At 47.1% G+C, this 16,385-nt stretch overlaps 2 protein-coding genes across 3 annotated transcripts; both read left to right on the top strand.

The window, feature by feature from the left end:
* Positions 1-2,063: 2,063 nt before the first annotated feature.
* LOC144587175 (zinc finger and SCAN domain-containing protein 31-like) lies at positions 2,064-8,237 on the top strand. The gene is made up of 3 exons (XM_078386806.1): positions 2,064-5,132; positions 6,248-6,809; positions 8,208-8,237. Exons 2-3 carry the CDS (start codon positions 6,462-6,464, stop codon positions 8,235-8,237), a joined length of 378 nt encoding a protein of 125 aa, XP_078242932.1. The 5' UTR covers positions 2,064-5,132; positions 6,248-6,461.
* Positions 6,885-15,486, top strand: LOC140703982 (uncharacterized). Of its 2 annotated transcripts, XM_078388159.1 has the most exons (4): positions 6,885-7,827; positions 11,812-11,882; positions 12,994-13,120; positions 13,330-15,486. In XM_078388159.1, the coding sequence occupies exons 2-4, from the start codon at positions 11,820-11,822 to the stop codon at positions 14,823-14,825; spliced, it is 1,686 nt and encodes a 561-aa protein (XP_078244285.1). In that variant the 5' UTR covers positions 6,885-7,827; positions 11,812-11,819; the 3' UTR covers positions 14,826-15,486. The 2 variants fall into 2 exon arrangements, with proteins under 2 accessions (XP_078244285.1, XP_078244284.1); XM_078388158.1 differs by lacking the exon at positions 6,885-7,827 and having other exon boundaries at positions 11,535-11,882.
* Positions 15,487-16,385: the final 899 nt, after the last annotated feature.

Raw genomic sequence — 16,385 nt, 5'->3', positions numbered from 1 at the left:
TTTGAGCATTCGCTATAATCCACATTTTTAGCACCTACAGGGAGCCTTGGAAATGATCCCTGAAGATATAGGGCTCCTTCTGCATGTATTTAGGTAAGGTAAAGGTTCCCCTTGACATTTAGTCAGTCATGTCCGACTCTAGGGAGCGGTGCTCATCCCCGTTTCCAAGCCGTAGAGCCAGCGTTTGTCCGAAGACAGTTTCTGTTGTCACGTGACCAGCGCAGCTATACGCGGAACGTTGTTTACTTTCCCACCAAGGTGGTCCCTATTTATCTACTCGCATTTGCATGTTTTTGAACTACTAGGTTGGCAAGGAGCTGGAACAAAGCAACGGGAGCTCACTCCATCGCGTGGATTCAATCTTACGACTGCTGGTCTTCTGACCCTGCAGCACACAAAGGCTTCTGCGGTTTAGCCCGCAGCACCACCACGTCCCTTTCTGCATGCATTTACTGCCACACAAATGCAGTTGGAGTGCTTCAACTTCCTGCTTACGTGTCTGGCCGCATGGAGCATTTGGCACAAACACAGACACAATCGTACACTCAAAAAGCAGCACTAGCATCTCCAGACTCCCTTCAGTTTTAAAGTCATTGCTGAGGAAGACTCCTTCCTGATATGAAGGCAGGTAGCGGTGATCAACAATCTGGCAGTAACATCAAAACAAAAAACCCAACAAAAACATTGTGCGGTTCTATGGTTTATTTTGAGATAACACCAGTTAATAGGAAATGTAGACTGCGGCCAGGAGAGAACTCATTAGCCTGGGTTATTATCACTTGTCATATTTTACAAACCACTGACCAGAATGAGGAAAGTGTGTATTGTAGCTCTTCATAAGGTGCCCTAGAGAGAGTATAAAGGGCAGCGATGCTACAACTCCCAGGGAACAGAGCGCCAGCTTCCTTTTTTTGTACATTAACAACAGGAAGTAACGTCCAAGAGAGCCATGTAACCTCAGAGATAGGCCTTGGTCCAGGTGAGTTAAATGTCGATATCTTTTAAGTGTGGGTCTGTGGGCTGGAACCCTCACAATCCTGTCTCAGGGTCAGATTCCAGATTAGGCATCCTTCAGTCTTGAGAGACTAGGGTAACGTGCTCTGTATGGAGGACTTGGAACAGTGTCTAGTGTGGCTGAGAAGGCCAATTCGAGAGGGACAATCCCTTACACACAGAAGACATAGTCCGTCTCCTGTCCAGCTCCCTGGTTTTGCTGCTTTCGGGACTGCCTCTTCGCCTCAGCCTGCTGGACAAGGGTCTCATCAAAATGGGAGAGGCCGTGATGCAACGCTCCAGGCTGAACGCTCAGATGTCAGGGTTTCCCATCTGTTGAGGTCCATTCCTAAGGCCTTCAGATCCTGCTTGCAGAGTATTTCAGGGTATCCTTGGGGGATTCTGGGATTTAGAAGGGGGGGGAAAGCCCCAGTAAACTTGGAGGATACATCCCTAATGATCAGTTTCTTATTTATTTATTTATTTATTTATTTATTTATTTATTTATTTATTTATTTATTTATTTATTTATTTATTTATTTATTTATTTATTTATTTATTTATTTATTTATTATTTGATTTATATCCCGCCCATCTGGTATATTTATACCACTCTGAGCGGCTTCCTGGAGACCTTAATAAAAATGTTATGTATTTTAAAAATGCTTCCACAGTGATAATTTGTGAATAAACTTGAATAATGGATGAGATTGGTAGCCTGACAACTTATTGTTGTTCCCTAAAGTCTTTGAAATGTAGCCCCTACTTGTTTGTGCTACATCAAGCCTTGCTTTCAGGGCCCCACCATTTCTTCTGAGATTGTTGAGTATGGCCAAAAAAGGTCTGTTTTTGTTGCCTTCAGTTCATTCACACGAATCGTTCCATGTTCACCCGCTCTTCATTTTGTGATTTCCAATCTACCTTGGTTCGTGTTTCTCACATTCCAAACTCCGGTTGTCAAGCTTCACACTTTCAGATCTCTTTATGAACAGAACTTTTAGGTGTCTCAGCAATAACTTCTTTTTTTAATTTTGTTATTATTATTATTATTATTATTATTATTATTATTATTATTATTATTATTATTATTATTTATAAAATACATCCATGCTTACTTAACATTGTGTCACCTGGGTTCAGCGTACAATCATTTGTCAATACAACTGCAATACATATTAGGCTCTTAATCTATACAACGTGTTTCTAGAATTTTTCTTGTTTACTATTAAGTACATATATTGCTATCATTAAAATCTTTTTTTAGTTCATTGTTATTTCTACCATTAATATTCTCCCTTCTTTGTCAGAATAGAGTTTAGCATTTCTTTCCCATATAAAACTACCCCTCTTTTCTTTTATTGTAAAGCTGAGTGGTAGAGTTTCCCAATCTTCAGGTAAATCAAATATTTATAATGCTGCTTTTTAATGTGTGTTTCTTTAATCATATATTAATTACATCTGTTTCAGTTTTTTATAGTTTTGAAACACATGATTCCTTTTTCTTGGTGCATTGAGGCCACTGATGTTCACTGAGAAGAACCCAATTTCGTTCTCCATCTTGTTTACTTATATTTCGGTTTTGTTGCCCTGGTATTCCGTTTTTCTCTTTGTATTTTATCCAGATCTTGTCCAATATCCTTTTTTTGGCTCTCTTCTTCACTTAGCTCACTCTCCTCTTCTGGTGTTTTCTCTCTCTGTTTTCTACTTTCTTCTTCATTTATATCTTGCCCCTGTGCTGCTGCTTCAAAGAAGGTTATATGTTTTTCAAGGAATTCTCTTGCTTTAGGTACCAGCCATCTAAAATTCACTCCTTTCCTATCCAGTTTGGTCGTCAAAAAGTGATACTGTTTCCTCCCCTCTCTTATTCTCCAAGGTATCTGTTTCAATACCACGATTTCCTTTTGTCTGTATTGTATTGGGTCTTCACTGGTCCTTTGCAGTACTTCATCTCTTGTCGATCCTTTCACAAACTTTACGTGTACTTCTCGTGGTATTCTGTTCTTTTTCGCATAACTTGAATGTAATCGATACGTTTGGTCTATCTCATTTTCCAACTCTTCTTTTCCAATTCCCAGTGCCTCTGCCAAAATGGCTGCCATCAATTCTGGTAAGTCCTCCTGTTTGTCTTCTGGTATGTTTTGGAATCTAAGAATGTTTGAAGCTCTTTCCATTTCCATTGCTGCGATTGAATCCGTTAGATTTTTGTTAGCCTGAACCAGTTTAGGGTTTTCTTTTTTCAATTCATGCAATCTCTTTTCTGTTTCATCCGCGTCATTTCCCAGTTTTTCAATTCTTTGTTGATTCTTTGTGGTGCTTTGCTGGATATCTTGGAGTTGCGTATTCATCACGCAGATCTGTTTGTTGATTTTATTCAATTTCTATTCCATTTTGCGTCAGTTAAGTTTTGCTTCTTCATGGCTTCGTCTTGATTCTTCTTGATTTTTCTTTGTCTCCTCTTTGTGGAATACAACTGTATCTTGGATCTCCTGGAGCGTTGCTTGTAGATCTTTGATGGTTGCTTTCAGATCTTGAACATCAGCAACTGGATACCCTTTTGATTTGATCGAGGACAGAATTGCTTGACTTTCTTAGGGTCCATAATACAGTTGGAGCCCCATAGCCATGGGGGATCGGTTTCAAATCCTCCCCACTCTCGCCTATGCTTATAATGCAGATGAATGCTAGTGAATGCTGTACCTAGCATGGTCTCTGGCTCCCTCTAGTGGCCAGTTGTGCTAACGTCTTCTTGAGAAATATAAATTTCTTGCATTTTTCTTTTATAATTTTAAATATTTTCAGACTGTGGATAAGTGAATTGGTGGGAACTGATCCCATGGATATCGGAGTTCTACTGTATCATCAAACTTCTCCTCTGGCAGCAGTTCCCCAAATAAATTGATATTTGCCCCCACTCTCCTTCCGGTGACCTCAGAAGAACTCCAGATTGTTTCACACACGTTGAGCTTGATCCAGTGAGTGAGTTGTAGGTCAGTCCTGTCCTCCTTGGATTGTCATGCCTCTAGGATAAATACTGCAGATTTGGTGTGTGGAGTCGGTAGTTAAACCTTAGAGAACGTGGGCAAGCAAAGACGCCCCAACAATGTCCTCTTGCTCTAGAGCCTTGGAAAGTGTATACAGTGCTGTACAATATAAGACTTACTTTAGTCTTTGAGTAAAGCAATGACCAAAGTAAAGTTCTTCTGTTACAACTTCTAGCGTTCCTCAGGATGTGCAACACCAGCTGCGGGTGATGGGAGCTCTCTTCCGATAATAGGGAATCCTACGATGATGGAGCTGAAAAAGGGTCTCGAAGGCTATCGAGTCCAACCTCCTGCTCAAGGCAGGAATCCAAGTCAAAGGATATCAGCCAAGTGGTTGTCTGAATCTTCTCTTGAAACCCTCCAGCGTTGGAGCGCTCAACGCCTGCCAACTTCATGGGCTCCTTCGTCGTACTTCTCTAACAGTTAGAGAGTTTTTTCCTGATATTCAGCCTAAATCTGGCCTCCTGTAGCTTGAGCCCATCATTACGCACCCTGCACTCTGGGATGACTGAGAACAGATCATAGAGTCAGAGAATCGTCATAGGGTTGGGAAGGGACCTTGGAGGTCATCTAGTCCAACCCTTGCCCAAGGCAGGAGGCCTCCAGCCATCCCGGAGAGATGGCTGTCCAATCCGTTCCCCTCCCCTGCAGTGCCACACATTTTTGCTGTATATTCCTGGCCTTTTCCACTTCGTGATATACATCAGGGGCAGAGTGGAGGTTACGAGATCCCCACAAGAGGCAAAGGCCTCGGCTGGAGAAGAAACCAGAGGCCGCCCAGTATTCGCTGGGCATGGAGTTCTCGGAGTGTGGGAAGCAGGAGAGAGAGAGAGAGAGAAAGAGAAGATCCTGCTTCCAAAACGTCTCCCAGGGCTGCTGAGGAGCAAATCCAGGCCGGACTCTGCCCTTCACCTCCGAGCTCAGGCTGCAGATTGGAGGGGTCGGTGCTTCCCTTGCCAGGAGCCTGGCTTGGCTTCAGTCACATGATAGGAAGTGGGATACAAGAGCAAAGGAGTCTGAGGGGAGGGAGATGATGGAAGATTGAAAGGGAGGGTTCAAAGGCCCAGACCTTCCCCTGGAAATGGGAGAGGAGATCAGGTGAGAAGGAGTGGCTCCAGATTTTGTTTTTTGTTTTGTTTTGGAGTGGTTGCAGGCGGGGGGGGGGGATGAGAATCGACCTGGAAAAAAGCAGAGGGATTTTTTGGGCGGGAAATCTGGGCAGATCGAGATCCTGGACCTTCCCTCAAATCGAGGAGGGAGCAAACGGACTCCATTATAGTCAGATTGCAATGCAGTGCAATAGAAGGTTCTAGAATCTGGATGCATTGTGGCAAGATCCAGTGAACCGGTCAGGCAACCGAAGGTTAAGTGCAGAGAATTGGGATTTCTCGAGGGGAAGGCAACCTGGGATGGGGTTGGAAGTCTCCCAAGACCAAGGCTTCTCCCTCCGAAATAATCCCCTCGTGTGTCTCTCAGTTCCTCTGGAGGGGAAAAGGGGAGCCAGCTTCTCCCAAGGGTGCCTAGGCTCCAGTCAGGGACGTGGGGAGCCCATTTCCCTTTTGCCCCTCAATGCACTTCGGGGGGGGGATGGTGAGTCTCCCCAAGGATTTGGGGTCGGGGGATCCAGGAGGAGGCGAAGAGGCAGCGAGAGAGGATCTCTTCCCCTCCTCCAGGTTCCCCCCCAAAGTTTGGTTTCCTGATGCAAAGCCTTGCAGCCCCCCCTCTCGGCCGACCACACGACCACCGACAGAAGCTGGCTAGGTTGTCAGTTGATGGGGAAGAGGAGTCCGTAAATAGGATTTTCCCGGGGCTCTTCCTCCTCCTAAGCTATAAAGTCAGTTCTGACATTTGGTGACCCTTTTCAGGGTGTTCTAAGCGGAGAATACACCGAAGCGGCGTCCCCTTCCCTTTATCTGGGGACAACCTGGGATTGTGTTCCTCCCCCAAGGCTACCCAGGCTGGCTCGACTCGCAGGAGGCACAAAGGGGGAATCGAACTCCCAACCTCTGGCTCCCCAGCCAAGCGCCTGACTCACTGAGATGTCCAGACAGCTTTTTCTCTTACCTCGAGAGACCCCCCTAAATTAAGACCAATGTTGTCGTGGTTAGGTGTGAGAGAGGTGCACTGAGCCCTCAGCAGGAGATGGAGGGAGAGGAGAGGGGAGCTGTGGCTGGCGGATTTTGTCATTTCCAACTTTTTTTCCTTTCTCCTAGAATGAAATGATCATCATTAGCAGAAAAAATGTCCTGCCTTTGCAGCCTGTGAAGAGTGTCATCTGATAAAGACGATCTTTACTCAGAGAGAGAGAGAGAGAGAGAGAAGGAAGGACCCCTTTGATTCCCCTAAATGGCTTTCTTAGAACATACACCAGCAATTTAGCAGCAGGCGTTCGTTGACCTTGATCGAGGAAGAACTTCTGATGTCCTCATGGCGGAGAGCAGTGCCCGATTCTGGGAGAGGTCATTGCGGAAAATCTTGGAGGAGGATGTTGTCAGCTCAGATACACAACTCCAGAGCTTCAGGCGGTTCTCCTACGAGGAAGCGGAAGGGCCCCGAGACGCTTGCAGCCGACTCCACGGTCTCTGCCGTCAGTGGCTGAAGCCAGAAAGGCACACCAAGGCTGAGATCCTGGACCTGGTGGTCCTGGAGCAGTTCCTGGCCATCCTTCCCCCGGAGATGTCCAGCTGGGTGAGGGAATGTGGAGCGGAGAGCAGTTCCCAGGCAGTGGCCCTGGCCGAAGGCTTCCTCCTGAGTCAGGCAGAAGAGGAGCAGGAGGTGAGAAGATTCCCACTTGGGGCTCTTAAGACGGGTCACCTCCATCCCTGTGGCCCCTTCCTCTGCCCCACAGCCCCTCCTGAGGCCCCTCGTGCTGCCATGGCCCCCAAGCTTCTGCGGTTCTGCCTAGCTTTGGTGCACCGCCTCTTCTCTTTGGAAGCAAAGTCTCCACAGGAAGCATGGATCTTGGTTCAGAGTAGAAAAACCTCTGTGGAAAGCTTGATCCTCCTTTAAAACAAGCCACCCTTGTTATTTTTTCTGTAAGAAAATTCCAGATTTCTCTTTCTGCCCCAGAGACACCACCAAAGGAGACGGTGAGGTTTCTGATGGGATTGGAGGTGGTGGCTCTCTACCTCTTCCTACACTCCAGAAGTCCTCCATCTTTTATCTAATGGATGAGGGATCCAGTGCAGGGACTGGGTGGGTAGTTCAGTGGCTGAGGTCCCTGGCTGCAGAGCCAGAGGTTGGGAGTTTGATTCCCCCCACTGGGCCTCCTGGGAAAAGAGCCAGCCTGGGTAGCCTTGGGCCAGCGGCCCAGTCCCAGAAATAACCCCATTAAAAAGGGAATGGAATACCACTTCTAAGTACTGTACAGTATTCTCTACCTAGAAAACCCTGGAAAGGGTGGCCATAAGTCAGAATGGACCTGACGGTACACACTTCTTATTATTACGTATACCCCAGAAATAGTCCTCCTCCCATCTGATGGGTGGCAAATTTAAAGGAGGATCTTTTAAGATGTTCTACAAGGGACTTACAGTCCTTTGATAATATCCAGAGACAGACATCCCCTGACCCCCGAATTCTACCACCAACCTTCCAGTCTTTGTCCCTTTCTCGTTCCTTTTCTGTCGTTCGTCTGGATTGAATCCTTCGTTGTTCTTTCAGGGGGAAAGTCTCTCTGTGGACATTCAGCCTGATTTCTCAGTGACAGAGAAGGCAGCACAGCCGGAGAGCAGACAGGCTCTTCTGCCAAGGGGGAACACGCCAGGCGGTGAAGGAGGTGCCAGTTTGCAGGGTAAAGTCAAATGCCGGCAGGGGAAAGGAAGAGGGTGATCTCCCCGTCTGAAGGATGGAGGAGGAGCATGTCCTGCATTTATATCTCCCTGAGTATCTGCCCCCCATTCTATATATTGTGTTTTAATGGTTGTTTTGTGTTGACACATCACCTGCTGCCGTCCACTTTTCCCCACATGATTGTCTTTTCCAGAAAATCTTGCCTTTTCCTGAGGTGCCCAAAGGAGGACAGTCTCAATTTCAGCGTTTTTGCCTCCAGAGAAAGTTCAGAGTGGATTTGATCTTGGGCCCACTCATTTGTCTTTCCGGAAGAGAACATTGCATATGTTTCTGTGAGAATTGTATGCACCTGACGCCACGTTCTCAGCATCTCTCACATAGGAGATGGAATGTTTAATTACCAACACTTAAAGGACTTTAAACGAGAAAAGGAGTGCTTAGATTCATGGCCAGAAGGTCAAAGAGAAAAGCTCCACCCAAAGGAAATAGAAATCATATCTATGTGCCTGAAACACAAATTCAGGATAGGGAAGAATCCAAATTGTCTCATTCCGTCCAGTTGTCATTGCATCGCTGGTTGGTCTCTCCACACATTGATTCGATGATTCTGTTTGTATCCCATGTTTGACTCAATGTGCTCAAGACCTTGCAATTTTTTTTCCTTAACAACTCAGGCCTGAGAACAACAATCCTGTGAGGTAGGTCTGGTTGTGGAAGAATAACTGAGCTGTGATCGTCCCGTGGGTTTCATGGCAGTTCTGAGTTTCAGTGGCAACAAGCTCTCCTAAGTCTCAGGCTAAGTGGGTAGACTGGAAGGACGGGGAGGGGGAGTAGCCATTGTCTATAAATCCAACTTGGAGGTTACCAGGCGCTCCTCGGTGGTAAGGCCGGGTCTAGAGGCACTCCACGTGTCGATAGGGGCCAGGGATGGAATTGGGATTTTGCTGGGCTACCGTGCTCCCTGCGGCCCAGCCACTTCCCTTCCGGAGCTGGCTGACTTTGTCTCCGCAGCATTGTTGGGATCCCCGAGGCGTCTGGTCTTGGGTGATTTCAACGTGCATGCGGAGGCAGAGGTTACTGGGCCAGCTCTTGAGTTCTTGGAAACCATGGCTTCCTTGAACATGTCCCAGCATGTCAACGGCCCCACCCACGTGGGTGGCCACACGCTAGACCTGGTTTTTTCCTCCAATTGGGGCGAGAGTGGTCTGATGGTGACAGACCTTATGTCTATCCCCTTGTCATGGTCAGATCACCACCTGATAAAATCTAACCTCACAGTGGCTCTCTCCCCCCGCAGGGAGCAGGGGCCTATTTCCATGGTCCGCCCTCGAAGACTACTGGATCCGATCGGTTTCCAGGAGGCCATGAGAGGGATTACGGCTGACCTGGCTAGCGCTCCTGTTGACGCCCTGGTGGACAGCTGGTCCACCGCTGCCACCCGGGCAGTCGACACGATCGCGCCCAAACGCCCTCTCCGGCGCAGAACTCGTCCAGCGCCCTGGTTCAACCTCGAGCTCCGGGCGATGAAGCGAATTAGGAGAAGGCTAGAGCGTAGATGGAGGAAGAACCCGACGGACAACAACTGGATAGCTGTCAAGGTCGCAACTAACCTTTACCTGAATAAGGTGAAGGCTGCATGTAGATCATTCTTCGCTAACCGGATAAGCGAAGCGTCCAACCAGCAGGCGGAGCTTATCCGGAGTTGGTCCGGGTGATGGGCCTCCCCCTAGTTTTTCACCTGACCAATTTGCGGCATTTTTTAAATCTAAAGTGGAGGCCATCCGCCGGGAGCTCTCTCCTTTTTTAAATGCAGTGAATCGAGCTGAGATGTCCAGCGCTCCATCTTGCCCGGTTATTCTCGACTCTTTCCAGCCAGTAACGCCTGATTCTGTGGCCAGGGTGCTTGACCGCTGTCGGGCCACCACCTCCTCCTTGGACCCTTGCCCGGCCTGGCTAATCAAAGCAGCCAGGCCGAAAACAACTGAATGGGCCACAGCAATAATAAATGGGTCTTTCCTGGAGGGCAGGTTCCCGCCTGCTCTCAAGGAGACACTCATTAGGCCCATACGAAAGAAACCTAGTTTGGCGGCGGACGAAATTGGCAACTATAGGCCCGTCGCCAATATTTCTTTCATGAGCAAAGTGGTGGAGAGGGTGGTGGCAGACCAGCTTCAGGCACTCCTGGATGAAACAGATGCCCTGGATCCGTTCCAGTCGGGCTTCAGGCCGCGTCACGGTACAGAGACGGCATTGGTCGCCCTGTATGATGACCTGCTGAGGGAGGCCGACAGGGGCAAAACATCTCTGCTGGTCCTCCTCGATATTTCGGCGGCCTTTGATACCGTCGACCACGGTATCCTCCTGGGGAGGCTCTCCGAGTTGGGAATCGGTGGCCTGGCGTTAGCCTGGCTCCGTTCCTTCTTGGAGGACCGCCCCCAGAGAGTTCAGCTTGGGGAGAGTGTCTCGGCCCCGTGGAACTCCAACTGTGGGGTTCCACAGGGGTCGATTATCTCCCCCATGCTATTTAACATCTATATGAGGCCGCTAGCGGGGGTCATCAGGGGGTGTGGAGCGCTGTGTCATCAGTATGCTGATGACACCCAGCTCTACATCTCCTTTTTACCAACTGCAGGTGATGCCGTCCTGTCCCTTCAGCGCTGCCTGGGGACTGTACTGGAATGGATGCAGGAAAATGGCCTGCGGCTGAACCTGGACAAGACGGAAGTACTGAGGGTGGGCCCCCCCGTGGTTGGTGGCTTGGTTGGCTCTCTCTCGTTTGGGGGGGCCACCCTGGCTCCGGTGAGTGGGGTCCGCAGCTTGGGCATACATTTGGACCCGACGCTCACCATGGAAACACAGGTGGCGTCGGTTGTCCGCTCCGCCTTTTTCCACCTTTGGCGGATTGCCCGGCTGCGGCCCTATCTCGACACGGGGGCGCTCACCACCTTAGTACACACGCTCGTAATCTCAAGATTAGATCACTGCAACGCGCTCTACGTGGGGCTACCTTTGAGGCTGATACGGAAACTCCAGATGGTGCAGAATGCAGCAGCCAGACTCCTTACCGGAGGGAGAAAATTCCACCACATTTCTCCTATCCTGGCTAGACTGCATTGGCTGCCCATTCGTTTCCGTATTGACTTCAAAGTTTTAATGCTCACTTATAAGGCCCTAAACGGTTTGGGACCTCGATACTTGGCGGAACGCCTTCACCCACCAAGTTCTACCCGGACCACCCGCGCGACCCAGGAGGTGAGGCTGAGGAGCCTGACGCCGAGGGAGGCCCGGAGGGAGAAGACACGAAACCGGGCCTTCTCGGCGGTGGCTCCTCACCTTTGGAACAATCTCCCTCCTGAGATTCGTGCGGCCCCTACGCTGGGTACATTCAAAACTCAACTAAAAACATGGCTCTATGTCAAGGCCTTCCCTCCTGCCAGCACCTAATCTAACTTAATTTATTTTTCTCTTCTTTATCTATTTATTATTTGCGATTATTTATGATTTTTGTTATTTTCTGTTAATTGATTTTTAATTTATTTTATTATAATTATATCTATGTTCTTGTTAGCCGCTCAGAGTGGTATAGATTTACCAGATGAGCGGGATATAAATCAAATAAATAAATAAATAAATAAATAAGTGCTGGCCGTTCCCCCATTCCTTTGCAATCTTTTGCATTTTACTGGAGTTACTTTCTAGAAAAAAGAAGCCGTGTTGATCTGTTCTACCATATCAGGTCAAAAGCAAAACAACATTAAAAATAAAGTAGACAAAAAGGGCTCAGGGACAAATCCTCAGACAAAATGTGGGCTTCCTCTCTGAGTAAAAGATAGCGATTAGTTTTTAAGGTCACAGAAAAGTTTTGTCATCGTTATTTTCTTTGTATTAGTTTTAGAATTGGTCTGAATTTCTAGTACATGTTTATAGGATTGTGATCTTTGTCTCTGTGAGAAACGGTTGCAACTGATGCCGCATTCCCATACAGGAGCTGGAATGATGCCAGTAGCAAAGACTCCGCCATCTTCCCTTCCCTCGGATGGAGAGGAACCCCATCAGGTAAGCAGAAGGGCGAAACTGCAGTCCATCCGTACATCAAATGCTCTCATCCCATCCCTGGGAAGAATCAAGGGGGCATTTGTTCCAGTTTTGCTTGTGTCTGAATATTTCCAAAACAAAAACCATTAAGTGCTTTGTATTTGGGATTTCAGGAAATTGAGATATTAAACATGAGAGAAATGAAAACTGATGGAGTCACCCATCCAGACCCCACAGCTTTGAGTGCTTAACTCTTAAAAGTCCTTTGTATTCTTTAGTCATGCCTGTCCTGAATTTGGCTGGTCGCCCATTTTTTTAAAAAGAGTTCCTTGCTGTAACACCTATACAGCAGAGCCCCTTTATCTGCAGGATCTGTATCTCCAGATTCACTTATCCACGGTCTGAAAAATTAAAAATATTAAAAGAAAAATCCAAGCTATAAATTTTTTCCACAAGGTCAGTACCAAAATTGGCCACAAGAGATAGCCAGAAACCGTGCTACAGAAAGCATTGGCTATTAAAATACAATTTGCTATAACATAATCCTTCTGAAGAAAATCAACCCTGAGTGCTCAGTGGAAGGACAGATCCTGAAGCTGAGGCTCCAATACTTTGGTCATCTCATGAGAAGAGAAGACTCCCTGGAAAACCCCTGATGTTGGGAAAATGTGAGGGCAAGAGGAGAAGGGGACCACAGAGGACGAGATGGTTGGACAGTGTCATCAGCTACCAAAATGAATTTGATCCAACTCCGGGAGGCAGTGGAAGACAGGAGGGCCTGGTGTGCTCTGGTCCATGGGGTCACGAAGAGTCAGACACGACTTAACGACTGAACAACAACAACATAACATAATCCGTGTTGTTCAGCATCAGCAGGAAGCTTGGATCTGATCTCCCGTGGATATGGAGGTCCTACTGTATATCAAGAAAGTATAACATAGTTGTCTCCATGGTGAGAAAAGCAGGACCCTCCTGTATCAGATTGGTTTCTCACAAGAGTTCCCTAAGGCAAGCCCAAACATGGGGCAGAGAAATCCCTTTATATCTCTATCTCGCCTGATTCAGACACCTGTTTTGGGGGGTTGTATTAAAGTAGCTCTGAGCTGTGAGAAAAATATACTTTTTTCTCCAGTCTTCTGTGACCTTTGAAGAGGTGGCGGTGTGTTTCACCCAGGAGGAGTGGGCGCTGCTGGATCCTGACCAGAGGGCCCTACAGAGGGAAGTCATGGAGGAGAATTCTAGGATGGTGACATCTCTGGGTAAGGCCTACTCTTTTCCTGGAAATTGAAAAAATTAATTCAAAAGGTGGAGAGAAATGCTGATATCAGAAAGGGGGTTATGAAAGTATGATATAGATGACAGAGGGCATCACCAGGAGCCAAGAGAGCGACACGTTGGGTGCAGATTGTCCGTTTCTGGTCATACCCAGAATTCAGTCTTGGTCTGTGCTTGTCTCTCTTCTCGGCAGATAATTTGAAGAAAACAGCCATATGTGCAAGGAGCAGCAAGTGCTTTGTGCAGAAAATGGATCTTGTCAGACATTGGCAAACACACACAAATGTTAATAGAATTACTGGAGGGAAACCCTACAAATGCATCCTGTGTGGGAAACATTTTGCCCAAAAGATGACCCTGATCCTTCACAAGAGGATCCACATTGCAAAGAAAAGTGTCAGGGAGAAGCCACACAAATGCCAGGAGTGTGAGAAATGTCTTCCTCAAAAGACAGACTTGAAAAAGCATCTGACTCGGCACAGCGGAGAGAAACCATACCAATCTGAGGAGTGCGGGAAAGGTTTTACCTGGAATCCAAACGTTATGAAGCATCAGAGAGTTCATACAAGAGAGAAACCGTACAAATGCCTGAAGTGTAGCAAACATTTTTCTTGCAGTACAACCCTTTTGAGCCATCAGAGAGTCCACAGAGGAGAAAAACGATACAAATGTCAAGAATGTGGGAAATGTTTTTCTCAAAATTGGATCCTTCTGGTGCACCAGAGAGTCCACACAGGAGAAAAACCCTACAAATATAAGGAGTGTGATAAATGTTTTCCTCAGAAGACAGAGTTGGTGAAGCATAAGACTCAGCACACAGGAGAGAAACCGTACAAATGTCAGGAGTGTGAGAAGTCTTTTTCTCAGAACTCAGACCTTCTGAAGCACAAAAGAGTTCATACAGGTGAGAAACCGTTCAAATGTCAGGAGTGTGAGAAGTCTTTTTCTCAGAACTCACACCTTCTGACGCACAAAAGAGTACATACAGGTGAGAAACCGTACAAATGTCAGGAGTGTGAGAAGTCTTTTTCTCAGAACTCACACCTTCTGAAGCACAAAAGAGTACACACAGGTGAGAAACCGTACAAATGTCAGGAGTGTGAGAAGTCTTTTTCTCATAACTCAGACCTTCGGAGACACAAAAGAGTTCATACCGGTGAGAAACCGTACAAATGTCAGGAGTGTGAGAAGTCTTTTTCTCATAACTCAGACCTTCTGAAGCACAAAAGAGTTCATACAGGTGAGAAACCGTACAAATGTCAGGAGTGTGACAAGTCTTTTTCTTATAACTCAAACCTTCTGAAGCACAAAAGAGTTCATACAGGTGAGAAACCGTACAAATGTCAGGAGTGTGAGAAGTCTTTTTCTCATAACTCAAACCTTCTGAGGCACCAAAGAGTTCATACAGGTGAGAAACCGTACAAATGTAAGGATTGTGGGAAAGGTTTTACCCAGAATTCAAGCCTTGTGGTGCACCAGAGAGTCCACACAGGAGAGAAACCCTACAAATACAAGGAGTGCGGGAAATCATTTGCTTGGAATTCACAACTTATGAATCATTATGATGTCCACAAAGGACGACACGTGAACAAGTGTCCCAAGTTTAGGAAATGTTATGTTCTAATTTCAGATATTGTGAAGCATCGGAGAGTCCTCAAAGGTGAGAAACTAGAAGTGTCAGGAGTGTGAGAACTGTTTTTGTAAGAACTCCCACCTTCTGAGGCACAAAAGTGTTCATATAAGAGAGAAAATGTGCAAATGCCAGGAGTGTCAAAAAGTTTTGATCACAGTTCCCAGTTTGAGAACTTTCAAAGAATCCACATCGGAGGTCAACTTTACAAGTGTCAAGAATGTGGGAAATGTTTCATTCAGAATTCAAAGTTTCTGAAGCATCAGACTGTACACACGAGAGAGAAATCATACCGATGCCAGGTCTGTGGCAAGTGTTTTTCTCTGAGTATAAATCTTCTGATTCACCAGAGAGTCCACAAAGGAGAAAAACCATAGAAATGTAAGGAATATGGGAAATGTTTTGCACGGAAATCAGCTCTTTTGAGCCATCAGGTACTCGACAGGGGAGAGAAGCCACACAAATGCCAGAAGTGTTGGAAATTCTTTGCTCAGAGTTCACAACTTGTGAACCATAAAAGAATCAACCGAGGAAAGCAACCGTACGAGTGCCAGGAGTGTGGGAAGTCTTTTGCAAAGAACTCAAAATATTGTGACCCACTGTTAGTTAGGGTTCATATCTTGCCTCCCCTAGTTTTAAGTGAGACTCTGGAAACACTTGTGTTAAAAAATCACAACTAGTCTTTATTAGAATATATAACAATAAATCTGTTTGCCTAAACTCAGCTTCTGCGGTTTGTCTCATCTCCAACGGGACCAGCAAGGGCATCCAAATGTCCTTTGCAAAGGGGTTACAACTCAGCTCGTCTCAGGGTCCTTTCAAAAATGGATTAGTGTTGTCCAAGCCAAAAGTCTCTAATTGCGGTTCTGGTAACGGGGTCATCTCATCTCGCACCTCCGTCTCATAAGGGTCCCCCTCTCCTCATAGAGGGGTCCATGGTCCATTAAGTACCCCTTCCTCTGGGCTTCTTCCAGACGCCATGCCCGGTGTTCTCGCTCTTCCCGGTCTACCGCCTCCTTCTCCACTCTGAACCATCTGCGCCACTCTGTGGCCTCCGACTCTCCAAATCAAGAAGGACGCTGCAGCACCCCCTTCTCCTTCGGTAATGAGCTTCCTCCCTAGGGACCCGTACCTTCTACAATTTCCCAGTTCAAGGGCCTTCAACCCATATCATTTACCTCCCACCCACCCCCAAGTATTACGTCCATCTCTCCTTTTCCCGCCAAACCATCCCCTGTCTAGGTGGCTACTGTCAACTTTATCAGTTCCCGCTCCAATTCTTGGGTATCAACTCCCCGCTGTTTGGTCTCGATGGGCTGTGCAGGTGGGTTTCTCTGAGCCTCTTGTTCCTTTGTGAGGGAGGATGGACGACACTCCGACCAGAGCCTTTACACCAGGGGTCTCAGACATGCGGCCCGGGGGCCATTTGCAGCCCGTCGGACAATAGTTTGTGGTCCCCGCCTTGCCTGCCCCCCTGAAGTGCCCACGTGTCCTCTGCTGTCAAGAGTCAAAAAAAGACTTGCCTCGCTTGCCGGCGCACTCCCAAGACAGCGCCTCTTGCACCCTCCATCAGGAACTGCAGCCTGCCAGCCAGCCCGCTTATCTGCTGGCTGCAGTTC

The sequence above is a fragment of the Pogona vitticeps genome, chromosome 2 (assembly GCF_051106095.1).
Source record: "Pogona vitticeps strain Pit_001003342236 chromosome 2, PviZW2.1, whole genome shotgun sequence".
NCBI lineage: Eukaryota > Metazoa > Chordata > Lepidosauria > Squamata > Agamidae > Pogona > Pogona vitticeps.
Note: the sequence above shows the minus strand (reverse complement) of the source record. Positions and strands in the feature narration are given on the sequence as shown.

Excerpts from the sequence above, each read along its gene's own strand:
- LOC144587175 (XM_078386806.1), top strand. The coding sequence starts at position 6,462 with ATGGCGGAGAGCAGTGCCCGATTCTGGGAGAGGTCATTGCGGAAAATC. Across the intron at positions 6,810-8,207 it reads AGGCAGAAGAGGAGCAGGAG|GAGATGGAATGTTTAATTAC; the intron begins GTGAGAAGATTC and ends TCTCTCACATAG.
- LOC140703982 (XM_078388158.1), top strand. The coding sequence starts at position 11,793 with ATGCCGCATTCCCATACAGGAGCTGGAATGATGCCAGTAGCAAAGACT. Across the intron at positions 11,883-12,993 it reads ATGGAGAGGAACCCCATCAG|TCTTCTGTGACCTTTGAAGA; the intron begins GTAAGCAGAAGG and ends TTTTTTCTCCAG. Across the intron at positions 13,121-13,329 it reads TAGGATGGTGACATCTCTGG|ATAATTTGAAGAAAACAGCC; the intron begins GTAAGGCCTACT and ends TCTTCTCGGCAG.